Source organism: Boleophthalmus pectinirostris, unplaced genomic scaffold (assembly GCF_026225935.1).
Source record: "Boleophthalmus pectinirostris isolate CB_2022bp ecotype Guang Dong unplaced genomic scaffold, ASM2622593v1 HiC_scaffold_152, whole genome shotgun sequence".
In the NCBI taxonomy this organism is placed as follows: domain Eukaryota; kingdom Metazoa; phylum Chordata; class Actinopteri; order Gobiiformes; family Gobiidae; genus Boleophthalmus; species Boleophthalmus pectinirostris.
Genome location: NW_026571079.1, coordinates 1 through 25,000, shown reverse-complemented (window position 1 = coordinate 25,000; position 25,000 = coordinate 1). Strand labels below are relative to the sequence as shown.

At 37.2% G+C, this 25,000-nt stretch overlaps 5 protein-coding genes across 5 annotated transcripts; 3 read left to right on the top strand and 2 right to left on the bottom strand.

The window, feature by feature from the left end:
- Window positions 1-832: 832 nt before the first annotated feature.
- dnajc21 (DnaJ heat shock protein family (Hsp40) member C21) lies at window positions 833-4,963 on the bottom strand. The gene is made up of 12 exons (XM_020925215.2): window positions 4,621-4,963; window positions 4,426-4,519; window positions 4,227-4,350; window positions 3,989-4,114; window positions 3,602-3,906; window positions 3,372-3,520; window positions 2,864-2,954; window positions 2,474-2,662; window positions 2,349-2,397; window positions 2,145-2,272; window positions 1,424-1,508; window positions 833-1,212 (listed from the first exon to the last, which is right to left on the bottom strand). Exons 1-12 carry the CDS (start codon window positions 4,715-4,717, stop codon window positions 1,051-1,053), a joined length of 1,599 nt encoding a protein of 532 aa, XP_020780874.2. The 5' UTR covers window positions 4,718-4,963; the 3' UTR covers window positions 833-1,050.
- A 476-nt stretch (window positions 4,964-5,439) lies between these two features.
- Window positions 5,440-7,691, top strand: bxdc2 (brix domain containing 2). Its single transcript, XM_020925223.2, has 10 exons — window positions 5,440-5,625; window positions 5,822-5,933; window positions 6,003-6,046; window positions 6,147-6,217; window positions 6,297-6,346; window positions 6,443-6,516; window positions 6,607-6,657; window positions 6,727-6,828; window positions 6,940-7,068; window positions 7,161-7,691. The coding sequence occupies exons 1-10, from the start codon at window positions 5,470-5,472 to the stop codon at window positions 7,407-7,409; spliced, it is 1,038 nt and encodes a 345-aa protein (XP_020780882.2). The 5' UTR covers window positions 5,440-5,469; the 3' UTR covers window positions 7,410-7,691.
- rad1 (RAD1 homolog (S. pombe)) lies at window positions 7,581-9,631 on the bottom strand. Its single transcript, XM_020925159.2, has 7 exons — window positions 9,549-9,631; window positions 9,137-9,338; window positions 8,938-9,046; window positions 8,705-8,862; window positions 8,536-8,636; window positions 8,361-8,459; window positions 7,581-8,285 (listed from the first exon to the last, which is right to left on the bottom strand). The coding sequence occupies exons 2-7, from the start codon at window positions 9,329-9,331 to the stop codon at window positions 8,108-8,110; spliced, it is 840 nt and encodes a 279-aa protein (XP_020780818.1). The 5' UTR covers window positions 9,332-9,338; window positions 9,549-9,631; the 3' UTR covers window positions 7,581-8,107.
- On the top strand, window positions 9,609-10,566 carry LOC129408221 (UPF0729 protein C18orf32 homolog). The gene is made up of 3 exons (XM_055151293.1): window positions 9,609-9,749; window positions 9,984-10,183; window positions 10,332-10,566. The coding sequence occupies exons 2-3, from the start codon at window positions 10,004-10,006 to the stop codon at window positions 10,392-10,394; spliced, it is 243 nt and encodes an 80-aa protein (XP_055007268.1). The 5' UTR covers window positions 9,609-9,749; window positions 9,984-10,003; the 3' UTR covers window positions 10,395-10,566.
- Window positions 10,567-11,896: 1,330 nt separating this feature from the next.
- Window positions 11,897-20,345, top strand: LOC110160478 (dymeclin). Its single transcript, XM_055151294.1, has 14 exons — window positions 11,897-12,120; window positions 12,671-12,837; window positions 12,912-12,964; window positions 13,047-13,140; window positions 13,388-13,524; window positions 13,863-13,935; window positions 14,599-14,724; window positions 14,976-15,115; window positions 17,751-17,936; window positions 18,012-18,190; window positions 18,436-18,561; window positions 18,641-18,754; window positions 18,836-18,930; window positions 20,150-20,345. Exons 2-14 carry the CDS (start codon window positions 12,698-12,700, stop codon window positions 20,328-20,330), a joined length of 1,644 nt encoding a protein of 547 aa, XP_055007269.1. The 5' UTR covers window positions 11,897-12,120; window positions 12,671-12,697; the 3' UTR covers window positions 20,331-20,345.
- The last annotated feature ends 4,655 nt before the right edge of the window (window positions 20,346-25,000 follow it).

The following is a 25,000-nucleotide window of genomic DNA, read 5'->3' as shown; positions in this document are numbered from 1 at the left end:
CCATGGCTCTCTCCATCTGCCAAACCAATCACTCCACAAGTAGGCTACTGTACGCTTTTGTTCGTATGATTAAATGCTGCCAAAACAATTACCTGGCTCAAAGACCACACTGTGCTCCTAATGTAATTTTTGAAATGTTTCTATTCTAATTCTATTTAACCCTCTATAGAACAGAGGCTACCGCCGATAACAGCTTGGGCTTGGAAATTTTCAGCCAGTGTGTGCAGAAATTGCTCTTCAACATAGCTTTCATAAATTTCAATAAATTAAGGGCTTAAGCAATATTTATGATAAATAATTGTATCATTTGGGGGCTTCAGAACAAATGTTCATGTTGCCTTAAAGACCAAAGACATGCATTTTAAGTTTAGCTAATGCTTAGTCAATGAAAAGGCTTTATTGGACATAATGCAAATATCAGAACATTTTCAGCATTATTCCATAAAGCATGATATGCAATCGACTGCTGCATCAATAGCTCCTGTGCTATTTAAAACCTATGGGCAAATAAATAATGTATTTTGGTCCATTAATCATTTGGAAGGGAAGTAATTGTATGCAATTTTTATACAGTAAAAACATACATTAATTCTGGGTTTATAATTTTCCCAGCAGGTTGTTCTGCAGGAAAGGACATGCATCTATCACATCAAAAGCAACCACATGCACCATAATAACCTGCAGTGTAGCTATCAGCTAAAAAAAAAAAAAAGTCCGTATGTATTTTAAATGCTGATGGATGGCTATATTTTTTAAACTGAGAAAACAATAAGACATATGATAGGCAATATGAATGTTGGAAAACATTTTAAAATGCAACATACACAATCTCTGAAGAGTATTGCCTCACAAGTCACTTTATTCATAAGAATTGCAAATATAAGTTCTTTATGTCTTTCAGAACTGTGTCACATGTGTACATACTTTTATGTTCAACAAGATTCCTTTAAATTGTGATGGTTTACCAGTGTGGTCCATTAAAATACAGTTTCTTCCTCTGTGACTCTTTATGAAACAGTTTCATACCATCACGAAGATGGTGGCGGTATGTTATCTGTTTTTCCTCTTGTCTTTCTTGTTTTTACCAGAGGAACTGTGAACAACGTTCTGAGAAAGTGCCGTGGCATGGCCACTGATTCTAAGATGGTCGAATAACTTATTTCGTGTTGGAAACTCATTGTTACAGGTCACACAGCGGAAGTCTACTTCTTTCTGCAAACAGAGTGCACTTATATTAAAATCAAATGTAGAGAAAATGTTGTATACTTGTATACTTAATAGTTAATATCAATAAAGTAAGACTATATCTTAATGCTGTCAACTGATAAACAGAAATGTGTAATTTTAACATGGTATTTTTTAGCTTTCATCCCACTTCTGTTCAGACTACTATACATATCTAAAATGATATACTGTTACAAACCTCTTTATTTTGTTCTCCATTTTGTGCCATCGTAGGTTTCATTGCATCTTTTAGTACTCCTTTTTTTGCTTTTATTTTTCCAGAACTGCAATGGACAATTTACTATGAATTAAATGTATTTTGCTATTGTTACTGTCATAACAGTGGTTAAAAAGGCCTCATAACAGTGATTAAAATGAAAAGTGCCCAAAATAAAATACAAAAAGGAGCAGGAGCCAGTATTCTACTCCATGCCTAGTTAAGAGCACCACCATGAGATGTTTAAATTAAAATTACCTTTATTTTGAGAATTATCTGTACAACTTCCTTGCAACATTAATTAGCTGAATAATATGTTTATTTGAATTTGTGTGTAGATCCGTGAATTGAATATTTTTTTAAAGCTCAACATTGATTTATTGCTTTCTAAGCAATTTATTTATTGATTTATAAGCTCAACATTGATGCATTTGGTTTCCCTTGCTGCCATTTTTCAAGGTACCTTAAATAGTGCAAATGTTTTTGTAGAATGCTTGCATAACCTATGCATATGAAACAATTTCATGATTGTAAATACACTGACACTGCATTCTTTGGCTAGTTTGATAAATGTCACAAACCTTAAATAGTGATTCTCTCACAATCATAGACATTAATTGAAATCAAATTATAGCACAAGACAATCAATCAATCAAGCAACTTTAACTTAGCAATTCATCAATGATCCGAACAATTGTCTAACCTCTTGGCCTGAGGGGGAGCAGGCTCTCCCTGCTCTTCGGACTGTGTGGGTTCTTTGGTTTCTTCAGGGCCTTTGACACTTGATGTAGTTATCTTAGGCTGGACTTCATCCTTTGGAGTGCTCTGCTTCTGTGGAAACAAGTCTATACTAATACATTGTCTTGTCAATATATTTATGGTCATTAGAAATATACACACTACATACATGGGTCGCATTCTGTAGTTTCTTTTTTCTCTTCTGCTTTTTGGAAAGTCTTGAAAGATAAAAAATACACTAACATATGTCATAACAAATACTATGACTCTACAATGATTTAAATCCATCTTTACTTTTGCCTGGGTTTATCTTCATCCTCCTCCTCCTCCTCCTCCTCCTCCTCGTTCTCTTCATTCTCATTTTCCCCTTCCTGTTCTTCTTCATTTAGCTTCAAGCCGAGTGAGTCATCGTCCTCCTCCAACTGTTGCCGTAGCAATGCCACCATCTCCCGATGCTTTTTGGATTTTTCATGGTTCATTTTACTGCAGTTAGAAAGAAACACATGTAAATGCAATGCCACAAATACATTCAAGGTTCATACTTCAAGGCTGCCATTTCTTCATGTAAAAAAATGTGCAAGTGCTGTTTATTGATTTATCTGTTGCCATGGTGTTATGTCTTTGTCTCAGTTGTTGTGGTCTGTAATGTGAGGTCATGCGTATTGCGTGTTGTCTTGTACTCACGCTTTATCTGATTTGAAGGATTTATCACAGGCTAGGCAGTATAAGTCAAAATCATCAAGGGTTAGCTCATCCACATCAAGCTCCTCAGCATCTGTGTAATAAGATAGAGAAAAGAATCAATTATTGCAGTCAATACCCACCAATAAGCAATTTTAATCACCCATAGCAGTATACCCATAGCAGTATACATGTAGGTACGTGTGTGTTTGTGTGTATGTATATATATATATACACACACACACACACACATAATGTGTGTATATAACATTAATTTATATATACATATGGTGATTAGAGAAATGTTAAGAAACACTTAACCATACCTATAACAACAGTGATGCAAAATCACATATTATTAATATGAACATGTATGCTCATGGACATTTAGACATTTTTTTCTTAATTAATACTTAACTAATACTTAACATACTGTAGTAGTGTAGTGCTGCCTTTCTTAAGTCACTTTAAAAGTTAAACCAAAAATGCCATAATGTTTAATACTAGGAACCTTTTTCTCGTGTATCCACATCCAGGCCGTCTTCCTCACTTTCTGATGCATCTCCAAACTCCTCTCCATACTCAGCCTCCATCTGCTGCAGTTCTTTCTCCAGTTCAGACATGGCGGCCCAACTCTGCTCCTTGTATTCTTCGGCCAGCCTTTGGTAAAAATGTATTTAATTTCTCAGTCTCCAAAAATATTAACTGTTTAAAACAAAGCAATCACTGACTTATACTCACTTGGCTTGGTCAAGTTTCTGCTTACGCCGCAGCTCTTCAACCTTCTTGGTCTTCTCAGCATTTTGTTCCTCAACCAACTTTCTGTGAGCCTGTACCCGCCGGTCACGCTTCCGCACAAAGGCCACTAGTTGACGTACAAGCTCATTACGTTCCTTTCTAGCTTTTTCTCTGGTCTTCTTGTTCTCCTTTTCCATAGCTCTTTTTTCCCAGCGATTTGATGCCTGCCTTGTATCATACTCTTCTTTCCAGGCAAAGTTTTTTCGTGTGCAAAAACTTTGCCAATAAGCATAAAATATGTGCACCACCTGCAAAGTAAAAGATATATTTTAGTACATCACATTAACTTGTAAAGCAGCGACAAATAAATAAAAAAATTAACTTGCTTACAGTATCATAATCGCTTTGAGAATCTCCAAAAGATGGAAATGCATATTCCTCAAGTTCCTCCTTGGTATGCTCCATCTCCTCCTTTACAATGAGCTCAAATAGATTTCTATAGACTGTGTAAAAGCCCTAAAATACATAACCAAACACATCATTTTAATAGGAGACATGTCAAGTAATGTAACCGGAATATATTATACATTCATAAAGCTTCTATGTTGCTATTAAACAAACAAAATACCTTTTCATCATCTCCATAGCCAGAGTAACAAGTGACAGTGAAGTACTGAAGCAGGTCTATGCTGTCATCTTTATAATCTCCGCTGAGGCCACCTTTGAGCAAAGCTTCCCTATGATTGTCATACCTTCAATAAAAATTCATAAATTAGCAATGTATTAACAACATTACCACAAACAGGTGACTAGCATTTTTTACAAACCAGGCTCTCTCTTGTGGATCACTGAGAACATCATACGCGGCCTGAATCAGCTTGAATTGTTCCGCAGCTTCCTCGGCATCGTCCAGGTTCTTATCTGAAAGAGTGAACAAATGATGCAAAGTCTAAGTCATACACGTAATCAGCAGAATCCTTAACATTATAATAGTACTGCAACCAGCTGGATTCATTCCTTACCTGGATGCCACTTCAGTGCTAATTTACGATAAGCTTTCTTCAGATCATCATCTCCAGCATCCCGTTTGACACCAAGAACTTCGTAGTGACACCTCATTGTAGATAACTTAAGAACCGATATGTCAATAAATATTAGACAAGTAAAAACGTTAACTCACATCACTTGCCCTGTTTTTGCTATTGACGTGACGTTTTTTAAAGTAAATAATATCTTAACACCTATACGTTTACATCACAGCGGTAATTTGAAAATAAATAGTAGTGGTTTTCTCTAAAATGAAAATTCAGCTGGAGACCATTCTGTGGACAGTGTGGGCACCACGTGATATTCATTTTTTTTTCTTCTCAATGATTTCAAAGCAGACCAGTTGTGTCCAAATTTCCGTGCTGCCCCCTGTAGGTTTAGAAGATGAACTCGAGCAGCCTTGTCTCCTTGTTATTTTAATAGATCCATACTTGTCTTGAGACTCGTGCATTCATGAAACGCTCTTATTTACAATTCTCAATTTGTTATTTTAAAGGTTTTCCTGTAGTTATTTCCCTAAAACACAATCACCCCTAAATCTAGTGATGATAATTCCCAAATGAGTGGAATTATGGCATCCTCTAGTGGTGTAGAAGTAGGCTATACATGTCTCTCTTCAGTATCATTCCAATATGGCATTTGACCGCTTTTATGTTCTTAAAATTAAAACCACATTTTTACTATTAAAAGAATGTTACTCATCCGTGCAGCTGTATGCGTTTTTACTTTTAAATAAACCCTGCAATGTCACTAACATGGCACCAGAGGCTCTCTACCCCAAGTACTACTTTTCTTCTCTGATACCGGTGAGCGCTCTCTTTTTGATGAACATGGCGGCGTTCAAGAGGAAACGTGGGGCACAAAGCTCTGCTCCGAAAAAGGCAAAGAAAGTCAAATTTGTGGCAGATGAAAGCGAAGCACAGACTGAAAACAGTCTGGATAAGAACAATGAAGTTACTGTCCCTGCACCCGTCTCTATGGTAAGCCCTCTATGATGTTATAGTCTGAAGAGGTGACTGCTGCATGGGCGAGTGTTGTTTTTCCATGTTTAGTATGTACCTTCTGTGTTATAAGCAATGAAGGCTGTCAAAGACCACCACAGGATAATAACCCTGTGAATTCGGTAAGATGCTGTGTTATTTTAAAACGATAACTTTTTTTTTTTTTTTTTAACAGGGCAAATGGACCAACAAGGAAAGGGTTTTGATTTTCTCCTCTAGGGGTGTGAACTTCAGGACAAGGCATCTGATGCAGGATCTTAGGACTTTAATGCCTCATTCAAAAGCAGGTGAGTCTTCTTTTATTTATTGATGTTGTGTTAATAACATAATTAATGCTCTTAATGTTTTCTATGCAGATACAAAAATGGACAGAAAGGATAAACTGTTTGTAATCAATGAGGTGAGTTTATGTCCAGCGTATATGCACAAAAGACAAAACTATTCATCTTCTACATATTATCCAGTTGTTTCCTCCCATTTTATTCAAAATTGTTTCGTAGGTGTGTGAAATCAAAAACTGCAACAAATGCCTCTTTTTTGAGGCAAAGAAAAAGCAAGATCTTTATTTGTGGTAAGTCCACTTGTGCTGATCAGCGTCTGACAATTGTAGAAAGACCCAACATGGTTTAATCGATATGTTTTATCTGCAGGGTTTCAAACAGTCCTCATGGACCTTCTGCAAAATTCCTTGTTCAGAATAGTAAGTTTTTAGACTATTCTTAGTATTCTATATGAGCATTAGTATAAATAGTTGAATTAGGAACTGATTTATGAATGTCTTTTATTCTCTTTTTAGTTCACACTCTGGCAGAACTCAAAATGACTGGAAACTGCCTAAAAGGATCTCGACCATTGCTGTCTTTTGATCCTGTAAGCTAAGATGTTTGTTATCGCACTGGTATTCATATTTTAATTTGTTTAATCAGTATGGGTTATTTCTGTCAATTTTAAATTTTTCAGAAATTTGACAGGGAACCCCACTATGCATTACTGAAGGAGCTCTTCATACAGGTGATTTTTCTAATTGTTCTTAATAAATGAGTTTGGTTGTTATTTTAATGTGGAGATTTCTTTGTTCAGACATTCTCTACTCCTCGGTATCATCCCAAGAGTCAGCCCTTTGTGGATCATGTCATCACATTTACCATTGCAGATAACAGGATCTGGTTTAGGAACTATCAGGTAAAAAACGGCGTAATATTTGATTCAGCATTCATAAAACCGGTACAACTGACTAATTGAAATGTTTATCTCAGTTGTGATTGTAATTTTTTTTCTTGTGTGGTTATTCAGATTATTGAGGAGGATGCTTCTCTGGTAGAAATAGGCCCTAGGTTTGTTCTGAACCTAATCAAGATCTTTCAGGGAAGTTTTGGAGGACCTACACTTTTTGAAAATGAAAACTTCCAATCTCCTAATATGGTAAAAAAAAAAAAAATCAAGCCAAACAAAAGAATTCATAGTTTGTATGGAATATTCATTTGGTTATACTTCTCTCATCTTTGCATTTGCAGCATCGAAGACAGTTGCGACTGGCAGCAGCTGCCAAAGTTCGTGAAAAGCAGATGGTTAAAGAGCTCCAGAAAATTAAAAGGACTGAAGCAAAGGAGGACGTTACAAAAGACGTTACAGCTGATGTGTTTCTAACACCGGCTGATGACAAGCCAGTTCAAATAGAGTTAGAAGCACCACAACCCAAGGCTGTAAAGAAGAATAAACAGAAAGTCTTTAAGAGACAGAGGATGCAGATGGCTCGTAGGTAAATCGGAGGATTTTCCAAATGCTTGGAGATCCTTTGTCAGATAGATCTGCTGCTTTGCTGTGGGCTAATCATCTTTTTTGATTGGAAAATATACACATATTTAATGTTTGCCTAGGATCAAATAAAAAACACACTTTTTCAAATGTACATGTGTAAATTAAGATTGACAAGGTGGATTTAGACAAGTTTTATTTACATTTATATTTTGAGTGAACACCTTTTTATACTACTATGTACTGTACAACCAATACATATGGGTGGTAATAAAAATGTTATTTTTTAACTTTGTAGTATGTGGCACATTGTCAACTGAACAGGCGAGTGGTAAAATCATAGGAGTATAAAAATGAAAAAAATGCATAGCACACTCAGATGGCCAATGTCCAAAAGCTTTGTTGTTTTTTTAAATAACGTTTTGGCAAAAAGCCGAATTCTTAATTGCTGTTCCTTGCATTTGCACCTCTACAAGAACTTTGTGCATTTTCTGTTTTATTTTAAAATAATAGGAAAAAACATATAAACCATGTCATAAAACACCATCAAATTGCAGCATTTACTCTTCAAAATGGTGGTAAGTAGCTACTCCTTGTAGTAGCTCTCCTGAGGTTAGTGCTAGATAGTCATAGATGTATAAATCAGAACTAACTGAACTTTCATCAAAACAAGCACTTGAAATAGCATAATATATATATATTTTCATCATTCCTCTTCAGCTTCTTCATCTGGACAACAGTAGTACTCCACAAAGCAGATTTGTCCATCATCATTCCTGACCAGGTATTGCAGAGACAGGAACCCCCTATTGTCTGTTCTCACTGATACTTTACAAGACAATGCCAGAGCCTTGGTTGATGGTTTTAACAATGACATCTTGTACCTGCGGGCATAAGATAGGCAACAGTAACACAGTGTAGAAAGTAAACTGACATTATGTACAAATGCAATGTTGTACCTATTGGTCTGTGTCTTTGTACACTGGAACAACTCCATCATGTCGGAGTCTTTAGGATAATCATAATGTGCATTTCCAGAGTTCCCAAATGTGGACAATCTAGTTGAAACAGTGAGAGAACACATAAATTAAGCAGACAAATCATAGTAATATTACATTTGTTGTGCTGACACACCGAAAATATGGTTGAGTTGGTGACATGGTTATTTGCAACACCTCACTTGTCATGTCTAGTTCAGAGAATGCTTCCTTCAAACTGTCTGACTGCAGGATCACCTTAAAAGTATAAATGTAATAAATCAATCAATAACTACGAGAAGGGAGGAATGAGTGCACAGCCTTACTTTGTTTGTGACATTACTGCTGCAAAATTCAAAGTCAATAGGCTCCTCTGGCTCTTGGGTGTTTATCTTGCATACAGTGACCACTCCTCCTTCTTCAAGAAATAAAGTTAGAGGGTACCCATACCCTACATAGCACATCCTCAGTGCTGTTGACACTCCTGCAAAATCGTTGTGTACAAAGAAGAACACTTAAATATAAGTATACGTACTTTGTAGATTTCTGAGATACTAACCTGGCACAGTGGTCCCTCCAAAGATGTTAAGACAGTCTAGCAAAACAGTGAGATTAACCTGAAAGCCCACCAAATCGTCTTTAATTGTAAACTCCTGGAAAATCTCGGCCTGGGAAAAATAACCGTAGGGATGGTCATTAGGATACAATCAATCATACAAATAGGCTAGTCTAAATAACTGATGCCCTTCAAAACACACCTGGATGAAGGCGTTGGCTTGCAAACATTTGGAGTCCTCTACGGTCACTTTAAGTCCATTTGGGGTAGCACTGAAGATGGCGTGATCTTTAAATGCAATGGCTTTTAGGATGTTTGACAAATTGCGGGCATTATCCAATGTAGCGACCAACACGTAGAATTCATCGTCGGCCTGAGACTGAGTTGACAGGGGCATGTTAAACCTGCAAATAAAAAATACAAGCGATTAATTTGTTTCAGTTACGGTGAATTAATTATGAAGCCAAAGTTCTTTTTTGTTAATGAACTTTCTGTACTGTAAACAAGCTATGATCATTTGTATTGAGCCTTATCACCTAAATTTCACTCTGAGTCATTAATCAACATGTACCAAGATGTATTACTCAATAATCTATTACGTCTAGGGCACTTACAAGAAAATGTTTAAAAAGGTAATGCAGTGATGTTTTGAGGATAGCGCCGCATGTAAACAACATGCTATAACTTCCGTACCATGCGGAAGTTGCTAATGCGCATGTTCAAAAAGCTGTGGACCACTGGTGTTGGGGGAAATTGAGCGAAACGCGTTAAAGATAATTCTCCTGAATATTTCTTTGTATTCTGCTTTTGTGTCGGTAAGATAGTCATTATCAAGTATAAGAAACAATTTGTCTTATTGGTTGTGCGCTCTGATAATCGGATCTCGGCGTCTGGACTCGATTTGACCAATGACGCAGTCCATAGAAATCAATCTAGGAAGAGTGAATGTTTGAATAATCAGACAGAACATGTGATGTTGTGGCTGTATGTGTTATTCTCGTCTCATTTACTTGCTTTACTTACTTACTACATTTTACCCATTTCCGTAGGTGTTCTACAAAAAACAACCATGGTGTGCATTCCTTGCATTGTAATTCCTGTCTTACTGTGGGTATACAAGAGGTTCCTGGAGCCTTTCATTTACCCCTTCATTTCGCCTATTATTAATACATTTTGGACCAAAAAAGCTGTACAAGAGACGGGCACAAGTGACAGTAACATTGACACCCAGTCTAATGGATCTTGTAAGGTAAGTAAACACTGAACAGATATGAACTAGGAACAAGTTGGCACCAGTAAACACTTGTGATGTGATGTACCATCTGCTTATGTGATGCTTTATTTATTGTTTCAGAAATAAAATATGTTTATGGTCTAAACTTTTTTTTTTTTTTCAGTTGGAAAACAAAGCAACCATGGCCAATGGATCACTTTCACAAGCTGACAAGAAGACAGACTGAGAGAATTGTAGTGAATGTTATGTAAATATGTTAGTTGTTGGAGATATTTTAGAAATGTTTTTGATTTATTATCATGGTTACTTGGGCTCATTAACATTAATTAACAAACTAATTTATTAAGAGTATTTTCTATGCATGATGCATAATGATTAAATATAACACCTTAATTACACGATTTTCTTGTCTGATTTCTTTCACATATGTATTATTACAGTACAAGTCATTGTAGCCTAATAGATCTTGCGGGCTCCAGTAGGTCTCCTGCAATATTTGCAGCGGCTGTGATGTAATTCAACCGAGGATTCATCTGAGGAATCCACCTTCTGCCACTTTTCTAGTGTCCATCCTTTTAGCAGGCTGTGGGCTTTGGCAAATGCCACACGTTTTTTTTTTTTTTATTGACTTTTGTTTAGTGCTGGTTTCTGTGGACTGATTCGATCATGGAGGCCATTTCGAGACAGAATTCTACAAACTGTTCTGGTTGACACAGGGGCTTGAGGTGACCAGGCCTGGTGGAGCTCTGCTGCAGTGGAAAAGGGGCTGGCCTTGGATTTTCGAATCAACAAACGGGCCTCCTGAGCTGTTGTCTTGCAGGGTCTGCTGGACCTGGGCTTGTCAAAAACATCTCCAGTCATTTCAGATATTTTTCTTATTCTTTGTACTTGACACTGAGACACATTGAAGGTGTCAGCCACCTCAGCAGTGGATCTGGTCTTCAGCCACTTGATAATTAACGCTTTGGTCTCAGGGTGGATCTTAGGCATGTTGTCAGAGGTCAAGTTGCAGTTGATGTGAAGGTCTGGTGTGCTGGGGTTCTTTTTATACACACCCACTAATTGATTGATAAGTAACTGATCACAGGTGAGGCTGTAATCTAGGATTGGGTGCATCATATGACAAGACGACAAGACTTTTGTCTTGCCAAAATCTGACCTTTCTGTGTTCATTAAATTATCAATCTTTCTTCAGTGAAGCAAATTTATTTTAGTATATTGAGCATAATTTGGGAGGGTTTTAGCTTTCATATGAGACATTTCTAAAACCAATCGATTAATTTAAAGTCAGATTATAAGCTTTTGTTTCTACAAAATGGATAAGCGACAAGACTTTTGTCAGGGACTGTACTCCCAGGTGGGGAGCAAGGGTCAAATTTTCCTACTGACAACATTGTACTTTGCCATGAAATATCCAAAAGATAAATTCACAAATGTTGAGCCTGAACATTTCTGTCAGTGTCTAGACACAAGAACTTATTGTATGGCAACACAAATTTTAGCTGCCCCCATGTATATTAAATAACACTGGTCTATAGAATGTTGTGATGTCATCTAAAACCCACCAATCATCACGTGTAATACTACTACTACTACTACTACTACTACTACTACTACTAATAATATAATAATAATAATAATAATACTAGTTTTGCTGTTCCTATACGTGTTATTTTAATAGGTCCGTGGTCTATGGACGTTCTGTGGGGCGTTCCTTTTGTACGTCACAGTAGCGTGCGTCGTCAGTACGCAATGGGTGGCGACGTGGAAATCATGGTGGACAGAAGGAGCTAGTCCAGTGCTCGACTTAAGTTATATCATAAATCTATAACGCTAGGTCCCTGCTGTAGATATTTATAATATATGTAATGAATACATCTATTCTATTTTTCAACACCGAGTTTCTCTTTACTTTTGTGCCACTGGAAACGCGAAAGAAACATTTATGACAGGTAAGCGTCAGCTGATTGCAAGCAATCAGGATATGTGAGTATTCTTAGCCATGTCAGACTTGTGTCTCCGTACCTTTACTAAACATTCGTATAGTTGCACATTTGCCATTCTAGATTACTTGTATTTTTATGTATACTCGTTGTCTCAGTCCTTGTTCGGCGGCTTCTGCTATCACCGAGCTAACTGCTAGCTAATGTTGCCAAATGAATGTTGCTGATGTTTACAACTAAAACACCTCTTTCCCCATATCTAGCAGTAGTTGATTATACCTATTCAACCTATATAAACTGTTGTGATATGATTGTCTTGTCCTCTCTTAGTTAGCACTCACAGTCACAGTTATATATTTTAGGTGTGTCAGTTTTTGAAAGCAAATCCCACGTCCTGTTTGCACATCTAACAACCTGCTCTTGGCGGCTGGCCTAACCTAAGTTTAGGTTTCACACACGCGCTATTACTTTAGCCTATCAGCACTGACCTTAGCTCAATGATTAAATAGAAATGTATGATTCAAACTTAATACACTGTTGTCTTTGTCATGTTTTACAGACATTGTGAGCTTTTATACTGGCCAAAATGGGAGCCAATACAAGCCAGATCAGTGACTTATCAGAAAATACAAGTCTCAAGGCTTTAGTTGGAACTGAGGTCATTTCAGAAAATGATCCCTTCTGGAACCAGCTCATCTCATTCACGTTCATCAGTCCCACTTGCGGGTAATGGTTGCACATGACAATTTATTACTATGGTATTATTTGTATCATGCTGCTCATCTTATTTTTTTATGCAGTGGTGACTCGAAGTTATTGGAAGAAGCAGTCAATCCATTAGCCAAGATGCTTAGTAAGTTTTTGCATGCTGGAACAAAATAAAATAAAAATAAAAAATTACATACTAATAAAAAATTTGTCTTTTTAATTTTTAGTTGAAAACAATCCTAGGACTGGAAACTTTTGTGCTCTTGTAAGAATTTTCCTTGGGAGGACCAAGGAGCTAAAAATATCAACGGAATGCCAAGAGTGAGTGAAAATGAGCACCTTTTTATAATTCTACTTCTTAAATCATTCCATATTGAAACTCTGTGGGCAAGCTTGAAATGATCTGTGAATGAATGTCCAAGACAAAATTTAAAAAAAATTATTTCAATTTTGATCTGGAGGATTGAAACCAAATAATTAATAGCTGCCTGAAAATGATTTGCATTTTTGACCGTTTACTGTGGTCAGTTTGTTTGATTTTTATGTTTAATATTTTCTTTCTTTACAGTCAGCTGTTTATATGGCAGGCTCACAATGCTCTATTTATGATTCGCTGCCTGCTCAAGGTGTTCATCAGAGAAATGAATGAAGAAGAGTTGCACCTACAGTTTTCGTACCAGGAGATGGCACCAGGTGTCTGTGGAGGTGAGCTTACATCTTATTTGGCCCATACAGTGCATAGAATATATTTATTTAGGAATTCTACTTTTTGTAGGAAACAAATGCAATAAGATTAGAGAAATAGTGTTTATTTAACATCGAAGTACAATATTTATTTTGCAATAATAATTGTTACTATAAAATTGAATTTAAACTGTACAGTTCAATAGCCAAACATTAATTTTGTAAACTCATAGCAACACTTTTGAAATAAACAAAATAAAGACATAAAAAAGTAAATAGTTAGTGATACTGTATGACCTTCAAGGATCTGCTATTTAATGTAAGCCTCAAATAATAAGTCTTCTATGCCCCCTGTGTAGAAACCAGCCGTGAGGACCTCCTTGAGGAGCTGCTGTCCAACCTTATTCACCTGATTGTTGAAGTGCCCCTGCTGTGAGTGCAGCCAAGACCTATGCACAAATTGTATGATTATATATGTATCTATGAACCCCATGGGGTTTAGCATATATAAAAAGGTCATGTCTGCAAGAGTGATTACTTTTAAAAACATGTAAAAACACTACTTGTACTGCACTATTTTATTAAGTTAATTAGATCAAGTTATATCTATACTACACAAAAGCACAATTACCACATGAGTCCAAATATTTCAGAATGCCTCTCTCACCATGTTGCTTCAACTTTAATTTGCCAAAAGATGCCAAAAGAGACATCCATCCATTATATATAAAATTTTATGTTTGAGTAAACTGAAACTCAACATTATGTCTGTCTCTGCAACCATACATCAATCATTTATTTACTTAATACATTTATTAAATGTCTTTAATTTACCATTTATTTGTTGGCATCATGTTGCTAATAGCCTGCCAATAAGCCATTTCAACATACTTTATGCCCCACTGTCACCAGTAGAGGGTGACAGACAACATAAAACATGAAATGCTTATGCAAAGGGGAAATTTGATTGTTGAGCATTTCTAGTTAATTCAGTTTCATTAACAATATTAACTAGGAGGAGTGTAATGTGATAATATTAAGATTTTATTGTCCTGTAAAATTATTTAACTCTACTTGTGCTTCTGTTTTATATAGAGACATAACTTACAGCATTCTGTTTGAAGCAGTGACCACACTGCTGGTCTTGTTTTCATACCAACTCTTCAGTAAAGATATCCTCAGAGATGGTGTAATATACCAACATGCTATGAAGGGTAGATGGTAAGTTTACTCAGTGACGTTAAAGTGCTGCGATTTTAAGCCCCTAAACATCAACTGTAATCTATGTTAAAATAACATGTTTTAATCATACATATATTAATTAATTAATTGTATATTTGTGATACGTATAGTTAATTCCTGAGATACCGTATTTATTTCAAGATAATAGAATCTTTTTTTAAATTACTAGTCTAGTGTTCTGATCTTATACATCATTTTGAGCAAATGTGACCTGTTGCTTCTTTTTTCAGTTTAACTTTAACAAGTCGACTTGTGAAGACACTGCTCTATAACTTCATCAGACAGGAAAAATGTCCTCCTCCGGCAACTCACATATTTGAACCAAAAGCTGAAGGTGGTCTTCTGTATGGCCTGGCATCTGGAGTTGCTAGTAAGCATATTTCATTTGCATTCCATCAATCAAAGCTCAGTCTTACCATCTAAAGGTTAAATTATAATGAATCTACCATGAAGCTCAGCTATAATTTGCTGTTGTGCAGATTACTACACGCTAAATGGCACATTATGTTATCTTATACAAGTTAAATGAAGAAACCTGAAAGAGTTTAAGAACCTTATAAACACCTATATATGAAAATAACAGTCAATACCACTGGCACGGCACCACTGAAATCCATGGGGTTCCCTGGGAAATGGAACGCTTTTTGCTGCTCACTGGTGGCAGATTCCTATCAGTGAGACATCAGTATTCATTGCAGCCTGTCTGTCTGTGGTGGCCACTGATCGCCCCAATGAGTTACGATGCTGTGTCCTGCTCTATAATCCCCTAGAGCCTCCCAGTCTGCTCTCGTCTACCTTATACACACACACTCACACATACACACACAGTCCAGCAAGTTTTGGATTTAGAATTAACATGATGTTGGAAAATGTTGCAATATGGCTGTTCAGTACAGCAATATTTATGCAACTGTGCTGTTTTAATATACTTCTTGATACTATTCAAACACTGTCCAATAAATACTTAACAGAGACAAAACCAATAGACCATATCAATGTTAACTTTGGATTTAATTCGGAAAATTCATTCATTTCATTTTCATTGTACTGTTCCGAACCGTGATGTCACTGTGATATATTTAGTTTGTTCAGATAATGATGATTGTATCTGCCAATATTCTTGATCCTTTCACAATGTTGTATAGCCCTAATGTGTATCTGAAAGCCTGTCAAGAAGGCCTGCTATTATTTTTTTGGCTATTGAATAGTAGCCATATATGAGTATGTCTTGTGTAATGGGAAATATTTCACCTGTGTCAGATCAGAGAATGCAGTGATTTTATATTCATTCACATTATTTAGTATATAAATATATACTTTTTTTATTAAATTTGCTGTGACTGAAATACAGTAGTAGACACAGACTGAGCATGAGCAAGTAAGTGTAGTAGTGCATAGTGCTGCATGTGAGTAGATTCTATTTCTGGCAGCATGCTCCTCATCACTGTTCCAGATCCTTAAATCCCAGACTATGATTTCAGAGTTTCCTGTCCGACTTTGACCTCCTCTTTTCTTTATTTCTCCTCTTACCTTCCCCTCTTAAAATGTCCTTCTCCTTTTTTCCACTGGGCAATGAGCCAGGGCCGCAGCAGCCTTAGCAGTACTCTGTTATTGGGTGGTGAGTGGTTACGTGGTGGGCTGGCAGACAGGCACAAAAACGGAGCCAAAGGGACAACAAACAGCACCGAGAGGTAAAGTCAGCATTTTAGGCCAGTGCAGGAAACATGGAGGCCAGACACTCTGTGACACTGCTGGGACGCCTATCTGGTGCCAGTGAAAAAGGCATCATCACTATTTGGCCCTCATCCTTGAGATCTTGTTTTCTTTCACTCTCTTGGAGCAGCTGAAGTATCACTTCGCAGAAGAGACAAACATTAGCAATGAATCACTCAGTTTAACACATGCAATTCATCTTAACAGTTTACCTTTGTTCCGAATGAAATTTGCTGATATAACTTCATTACAGACTAAGCTTGTACTGTCTATTTTCTTCCTCAATCTTTAAATCTTTCATGACATTATCATTAAGCATTTGACATCTATTTTTAACATATTTTACTCCAGCCATCATTAGTAGCACTATTCAAAGATTTATAACTATTTTTGTTTTGTTTTTTAATTGAGAAAGCTGTTTGTTATAAAGCTAAATGTGTTTCAGTGTTTGATTAAAACTGTTATAGATGTCAAAATATTATGTGTGATTTTGTCAATCCCAGATTTGATCCAATATGGCTGACATCCTGTGGGGTTTAGGGTGGGGCCGTAATATATTTTTTCATTTCATTTTTCATCTACCGACATGGTTTATTTAAAATTTTTATATATGGCTACATTCAAATTTTCCGAGCCGGTCTCCCATTGCAGCAATGTAAAACATTTTTTGAGGTGGCGATACTGGGCAGTCTTTGAATACTTTCTCTCGGGGTCTTCACTGAAAATTAGATGGCACTAAACTTTAAGTTTCAATACTAACTGTCTGTACGTTAGTGTTTTCTACTTGATCTTTGGCCACAATAACATGGGTCAATTGTCAATCTTTTTGTTTACCACCAGAGGGCAGCAGATAAGCTTGGCCCTTCAGTCTGAGCTGACAGCCTGCTCTCACATCTCTCTGGTGCTTACTTCATGCATTCTCTGTGGCTAGACATGTAGGAGCCAGAGACTGTCATCTGTGTACGTAGGTTCTTATGCTTCTCATGTCGCTTGCACGCCTGAGAGCGCCAGGTCTCTACTGGCTCCACAGAAAAGGATGTTCTGACAACAGGACAAGTATTGAGCATTCACTCACTGATGTAAAGTTATTATTATTTTTTTTAAATGGCGTTTGCCTGTTAAAGATAACAAACAAAGATAACATTGCAATAATATATTTCTACCTCCCTGTGCTACCCTTAAAAGATAAGTGCCTGACAACCTCAAATTTTGCTATGTATTTGTCTTTTTCTTAAATGACTCTATATTTAACTGCTGTAAGTTTTAAATTATTATTGTATATGTTGTTCCAGGTGGTCTGTGGAGCGTTTTCACTTTGGGAGGAGCTGCTACCAAAACAGGGCTCGATCAGGATCACAACCATTTACCTTTATCCAATCAGAGCCTTTTGCTTCTTCTGGTCCTGGCCAATCTTACAGATGGACCTGACTTTCCCAACCCTTACCGGCAGGCCATTACTTGCTTCAGAAATACACAAGGTACTGAAGCTTCACACTTACATTGTACCTTTGACAAGACTCATTCTAATGATGTTTTTGCCTGTGCTGCTGCAGACACGTCAGTGCCCCCTGTGGAGCAGCCTCACACGTTCCAGATTAATTTCAACAGTCTGTACACAGCTTTGTGTGAGCAGCAGCGCTCCGACCAGGCCACGCTGCTCCTGTACACTCTACTCCACCAAAACACCAATATGAGGACCTACATACTCTCCAGAACAGATATGGACAACCTGGTGTGTTGAAAAACATGAAAGAATATCAACAACATGAATCTTTACTCCACAGAAACACAGTCACATTAGTTCATCATTAAAAGTTAGGGTGCGCAAGACCACTGTCATGGTTTAATCCCCAGAATGTTTTGGGAGCTTGTCACAAATGCTCACACAAATGGATTTTTATTTCATTTAATAAAAACTTAGACCCTTCTTTAAAAACATGGTCACACATGTAAAGTTCTCTTCTGTAACTGGTACAGGTGTTGCCAATCCTTGAAATCCTTTACCATGTGGAGGAGAGAAACTCTCATCATGTCTACATGGCCCTCATTATTCTTCTAATCCTAACTGAGGATGATGCTTTTAATCGCTCCATCCATGAAGTGGTGAGTGCATCTTCAGTGTTTGTACTTCTAATAATAATGTGATTTCTAATCTAATCATATATGATTACTTTCTCTTCAGGTGTTAAAGAATGTTTCATGGTACACAGAAAGGTCATTAACAGAAATTTCACTTGGAAGTCTACTCATCTTAGTAGTTATTCGCACTATTCAGTTTAATATGACTCGAACAAGGGTACGATCATAGCAATTTTGTGGATTGTTTTATTATTGCTAATAATACACATTTTCATATGACTCTGTACTTTTTTTGTAGGATAAATACCTCCATACCAACTGCCTGGCTGCACTTGCAAACATGTCTGCACAGTTTTGGTGTCTGCACCAATATGCTTCTCAACGTATTATTAGGTAAGATTTGTTTTTAAATTGTCTTTAAATCGTTTTGTGAAATACTCAGAAGATTAAACCTGAAGGCTGCGTTCAGGGAGAGCTACCTTTGTGCTTAGAGATCTTATGTAATGCGGGCAAGCTCAGGCAGAGGATTGAGAAGAAAGTACTTAAGAGGACAGCCCAAATAGTGTACACAGCACTATTATGTCATTAATTTCTACTGGTAATAATTAATGACACAGAAGACATTTGTCCCTAAAGACATGTACACATGTTCATTCGGCCTAAGTTCAAATCAGTGAATCTGTTGTTTGTAGTAGTAGACCAATTGTGTGTGGATATAATGATGCACAGTAACCATCTCCTGTATAATGATGATGATCAGGGCCTGGGTTGAACTTGGAAGGCTTGTGAGATTAAGGGAATTTCCTGACAGGAATTTCCAAATGTCAGGAAGACTGCAATAACATAATTGAGTCCTATGGAGAGTCATGTGTAGAGTTGTTATTTATTACAGTGGAAAAAAGCAGCTCCTTTTCCCCCCAGTTTGTGATTGTGGGTAATAAAAATTGATTTTGTGTAGAATACAATGTAAACTAGATTTGAACTCTAGATTTTACTATAAACTATGTTGTATATTCTGTATTTAAAATTTAATAAGTTCTAGTGTTAACTTTACATATGGCCACACACTGCTTTCTTATGTTGACTTGACAAGCCAGTAGGAAAATTCACTGAAACCTACATTTTTGTGGCTGATAAAGTAAAACAATGATGTGTTCAGTTTTCTGTAGGATTCTTAGCACAGACCACCTTTACATCCTCAATTTGTAAGCGTAGAACCCATCTGTCATTGCTTAATGCATATTGCCAATTTAAGGATCAAGTGTCATGGTGTAAAAGTCCTTCAGAATCTCAGTTCCACAGCCTTGTCTATCGTTACCTCGACATTAAGAGGGATGAACTGGGACCACGATACAGTACTATTCTGTGACCAAAACAAGCAGGTGGAGCTGAGGAGCTCCCATGGTGGTCCTTGAGCCCATAAGAATTCAGAACCACTGACAGATCCTATGACCCTCATTCTTTGTGTGTGTGTGTTTGTGTGTATACAAATTTTTTCCTTTTAAACATTTCATTCAAATTTATTGACCAATTCAGAATTTTGAACAATAATTGTTTAAACTTTAGCCCTTTTTTGTTTTATTAATTTCCCATGCTTGTTTTTCTCCTATAGCCTATTTGCTCTGCTTTCCAAAAAGCACAACAAGGTATTGGAGCAGGCCACACAGTCGCTCCGAGTCAGACACGGAGACAATACTGCATTGCCTGACTATGTGAGTAACACATTTGCTCTTACAATTAAGATCGAATTCACAAATATTTTATTTACTTTTGTCAGACTGGGGCTTGTCTGACACTTTCAGCATACAAAGGGTGAATTTGTTTTCAGACTGTTGCTGTATATTTTTCATTAATACATATGTGTGCTGCCTTTACTTTACAGTCAGTGGCACTTTCACAATTCAAGAGTTGAATTTATATTGTTTAAAGGTGCACTATGTCATTTTACTGGTGCAGTGTGCAACGCCTGTCTTCACAGAGAGGTTTTTACATTGCCTGGAATGTTTAATCAGTATGGCATTAAACTTAAACAAGCAGGTGTCTGATGCTACTGCTAATGAATATTCACTAGTAATCTGTTTTAGAATACTTGGCTCTGTCCCCTGCAAATCACAAATTTTGAAAAATTTAAAGCAGAGGTTCTTAACCTTTTTGACCTCCGGGCCCAACATGTTCTGTAAAAAAAAAAAAAAAATTTATATCAAATGCATAATATACAGTAATATATAGTATACTATACATTGTGATTTCACAGCCTCTAAGTGAGTGCTCGCTTGCTACTTTGGACCACTGCCCTATGGTTAAAAATCACTGATTTGATTTGATATTTAGTCCCAACCCATTTGTCACATTACTATAGGGTTACTGAATCTTAAATAAAGCAGCCTATACATTTAAAAATATGTTGACAATATGTAAAACTGAAATCTGAGCTTAAGGCTAAACATTTGATTTTGTGTAGTTCTGGTAAATTTATATTAACCACTGATCTGCAAAGATCAGACACTGTTGACACAAATACATTGCATTCACTTGTACACTCACTGTTTTATGTCTCTTCAGGGCACAGTCAGTTTTATGTCCCAATAAATGCAGTAGCACTTCAGTTTTAGTTGGCATTGCTCATGGGCACATTTCATGTTTCAGATTTTTTCATGGGAGTTTACCAGTGAGGCTGTTTTACCTCGAAATGCGTCTGACTCATAGTCTGGGTCATAGTCTCTTCAGACGGAACTGGTCAAGTTCTTTTTGATACCAGCCTTATCCTGTAGTTTAGACTAGGACACTTGGTGACATTGATTCCCATGTCTGCTCTACTCTTCCTCTCTCACACCTCTTCATCAGGACAGATTTGTTGTGCAAGTCCAGGCACACTTTGACATATTAACTCTTTGAATTTTGTTTTGGCTATTAATTATTCATGAAGAAATACAGAATCAGTGTTTCACTCTTATATTTAAAACCGGGTTTTATTCTTTTTTTTGAACTACAGTAGCTCGTGTGTGATGATTCTTCCCTCTCACCAATTTGGATTGAAACTGGCCCTCTCAATTTATGATTTATATGAATTTAAAGCCCTCATTCTTCCATATTTGTATACTCTATTTGCTGAAGAGGAAGCAACCTTTTCAGTGGCCTTGTAGCACACAGTAGGAGAGCAGCAGGGACAAGAAGAAGCCGCTCTTCTCTTTTTGACCAGCATCTGGAAACAATGTCATTTGGCTACATCTTTCCCTGCACACAGGACAAATGTTTGTTTAATGTGGGATTGCCATGGAACTATATAGCTCTTTTTATGTGTTAAGTCAAAAGCTATATGAAAAAGAGGCTGTAAGCAGTGAGCTAAAGCTTATGTGTTAATGTCTCCTCCAGTCTGTCTGCCTCTTGCTCTTTAATACACTGTGTGAACAACCCCCACCTTCTAGTGTGCTGCTGTGTCTGCTTAGCGTCAAGGAGAAAAAAGGAGAAAAGGGCTTGGGCATGGAAGCCTCAGGGGACAGCCAGTGGCAAGCAGGGTAGCTCTCTGGGGGGGGCTGAAGCCACACTCTCCTGCCTTTGCCCCTACACTCACCCGGTGGCCCCTGCAAATCACAATGTTAGGTGACATGTCTTTGGGATATTATTGTAGGACAATACCAGTGATTTGGGCTTTGATCCAATACCAAGTTACCAAGTAAGTATTGTGATATTGATCCGATATAGTCTCCATTTTTGGTCCTCGACAGCTTGAATTTAAAAATCTAATGTATGTGCAGATAAATTAAACTAAATATTTAAACAGTGTACTTCAAAAGTTTATTAATATTCTATTTACAAAAAAAAAAAAGATTTTATGGCATGAGATCAATTTGATACTTTTCAATACCTTGCCGGTATTGATATATCGATATTTTGGTGTTAATCTGCCCATCACTATGAGATGCTTGTATTCTTGTGTTTATACATAAAGATTTCAAAGAGAAGCTCTGACTGTATTTCATCTGCAAGAAGTGCATGCTCTAAGCCAATGTGAGTGCTAAAGTTACTTGGTCTGTTTACTGTTACACATTTTTGGGAAAGGGCTACGCACACTCAGACAGGGTGGTCCAACATGCTCTGGGCCGACTATCTGTTTATGTGCTACCCGGGTCCCATTCTGTGATCCCTCCTTTAATAGCCAGTGGAGAGACATGCATTAGCTGCTTTGTGCTGCTCCTCTTAAAGGCACAGTAAGGCCTAGGGATGTATCAACAGATAGTAAACAATATGACATCTGTTTAATGTAAGGCCTTCCAAGGACTTGCAAAAGTTGTCATAGTTTCCAGTGGTGAGAATATTGCATGTGTGGAGTAGCTAAAACCTAATTAAAGCTCCAAGAAAGTCTAGCTGTCTTGTTCAAATCTAAATACTGATACTGATTAATATATTTTTTTAAAGTTATTGATTCACTAACTAACTAACCTGTCATGTTTTTCAACAGGTGAGAATAGGAAAAATTGTTCTAGATCCAAAAAAGTTTTCATTCCAAAATTCTAATTTTTTTTATCCACTTCAAAACCAATACATTTTTTTTAATAACACTTGCTAAACCTAAGTGAATCTATAGCATATACTGTGTATATAAATGGACATAGCTAACAAATAGAAAGTTCACATGTGGGCTCTTCCAGCTCCTACTGATCCTGGCTTCGATTGACATGCATTGGAATATTGTGGCCCCTCTCTCTATAACTGTTGCAGTGAGTCTTGTCATTTTCGTCTTAAAATATTCATATTAACGCATTTTACTCGATCCTAGGCCAGCCCCATTTTAGAGTTCCCAAGCATACCACTGGAGGTACAACCTTCCAAGGCGGTCTGGAGCATTAAGAATCTGGGACTGCCTCGCAGGAGGCTAGAAACTAGCTAATCGCAAGGACAGGGTCTTCCATTTGAAGTAGCAGAGGATGGCAGCCACCCTGTACACTCGCAGTGTGGAGATGTGCAAGATTGAAAAGCAAGAAATTTCTGCTGATATACAAAAAGATTTAGGACAATCATAACACCAGCGGTGTAGGCTGACAAGACTGGAGGAGGCTCAAGAAGATGGACAGCATCTACAGCTTCAGACCTGCAAGTGCTGGTCAGGAAGGGGCGTTGGACAGTACCATTGTGTTGACCTGTATGCTTATGGCATATTATAACTGGCCCTGACAATGGCAGCCCCAAGTGAACCTTGTCAGTGGATAAGAAACTTATGTATGTTTATATATATATATCCATAGAAAATCTATACCTAATACGCATTTAGCCTCAAAGTATTGATAGATATAGATAATGGATGTGGTATGAGGTTGGAGCAGAAAAAGACTTTTTAACAATATCAGTGAGGCAAAAGTTTTATGGCATGAGCAAGAAAATAAAGGGCAATTCATAATTTACTGCCACCAACGTCATACAATTCCACATCCTTGAAATTCTCTGACTGGAATAAATGTTTGTATATCCATTCTTCCCAACCATGCATACAAGTTAATAGCCATGTAGATTACTGTGTGTCCTTACTAGGGATGCACCGATCTGATACAGGTATTGGATATCAGCACAGATATTGAAAAAATTGCTGAATGAGATACTGACTTTCAAATATTGGTTTAGCCGATATCCTGGTTGGTGTTGTAAATTGATGTAATAGACTGGTTATACTCAGCCCAGAAAATCTCAGAATGTTTATCTTTTATTTACACAAATTTGCTCTGTTATTACCTGAGAGATAAGTAACAGCTACACAGCCGTATAAGAAGTGAAAAAGATTTTCTCAAAGTCAAATGAATGTTTTGAGTGTGGCAGTGGTTTAGTGGTAGGTTGATGGTTCAATCCCATGCCATTGTGCCCTTGAGCAGTAGTCTGTATACATGTTCAAAGGCTCATGTGTTATCATACAAATTTCCCTCATTGGTCTGATTGAACCATACACTTAAATGAATCTACCTCGCCTTTTTAATTATGCAATGCTTCTGGCTACTCTTAATGATGCTTAATAAGGTTGAGATGCACATTACATATTGAACTGCATATTCCCAACGATGCTGCCCATTTTTCTGGAGCTCATTATATCATCTCTTAGTGTCAACACCAGTGACTCTTGGGTGTTGATCTCATTAAGACGGTGTCGTGCTGTGAGCCTGGAGATGCTGTTCTCTCAGGACTCCCACTTTTAGTCTCTCATCCTCAGTGAGGCTTTCTCACCTGCCTGGTGCCAATCACTGGAGGCTCTTATTTACTTGTTATTACCCTGTGTCTTATGTACCCCTTCACCTCTTATCTTCTGCCTCTGACACTGGGATCTTTTTGTCTGTATTCTTAGGAAAAAGGAGTGTCTCTCTGCAGGAAGCAGGTGCACTGGGCTCATAATAGTTGTCTGCCTCTAACTGGTAATTAAAGCAGCCATGCTGTGCCCTGGTCTCTTCATAATGGCACTACTGACATACAGTGCATCTCACAC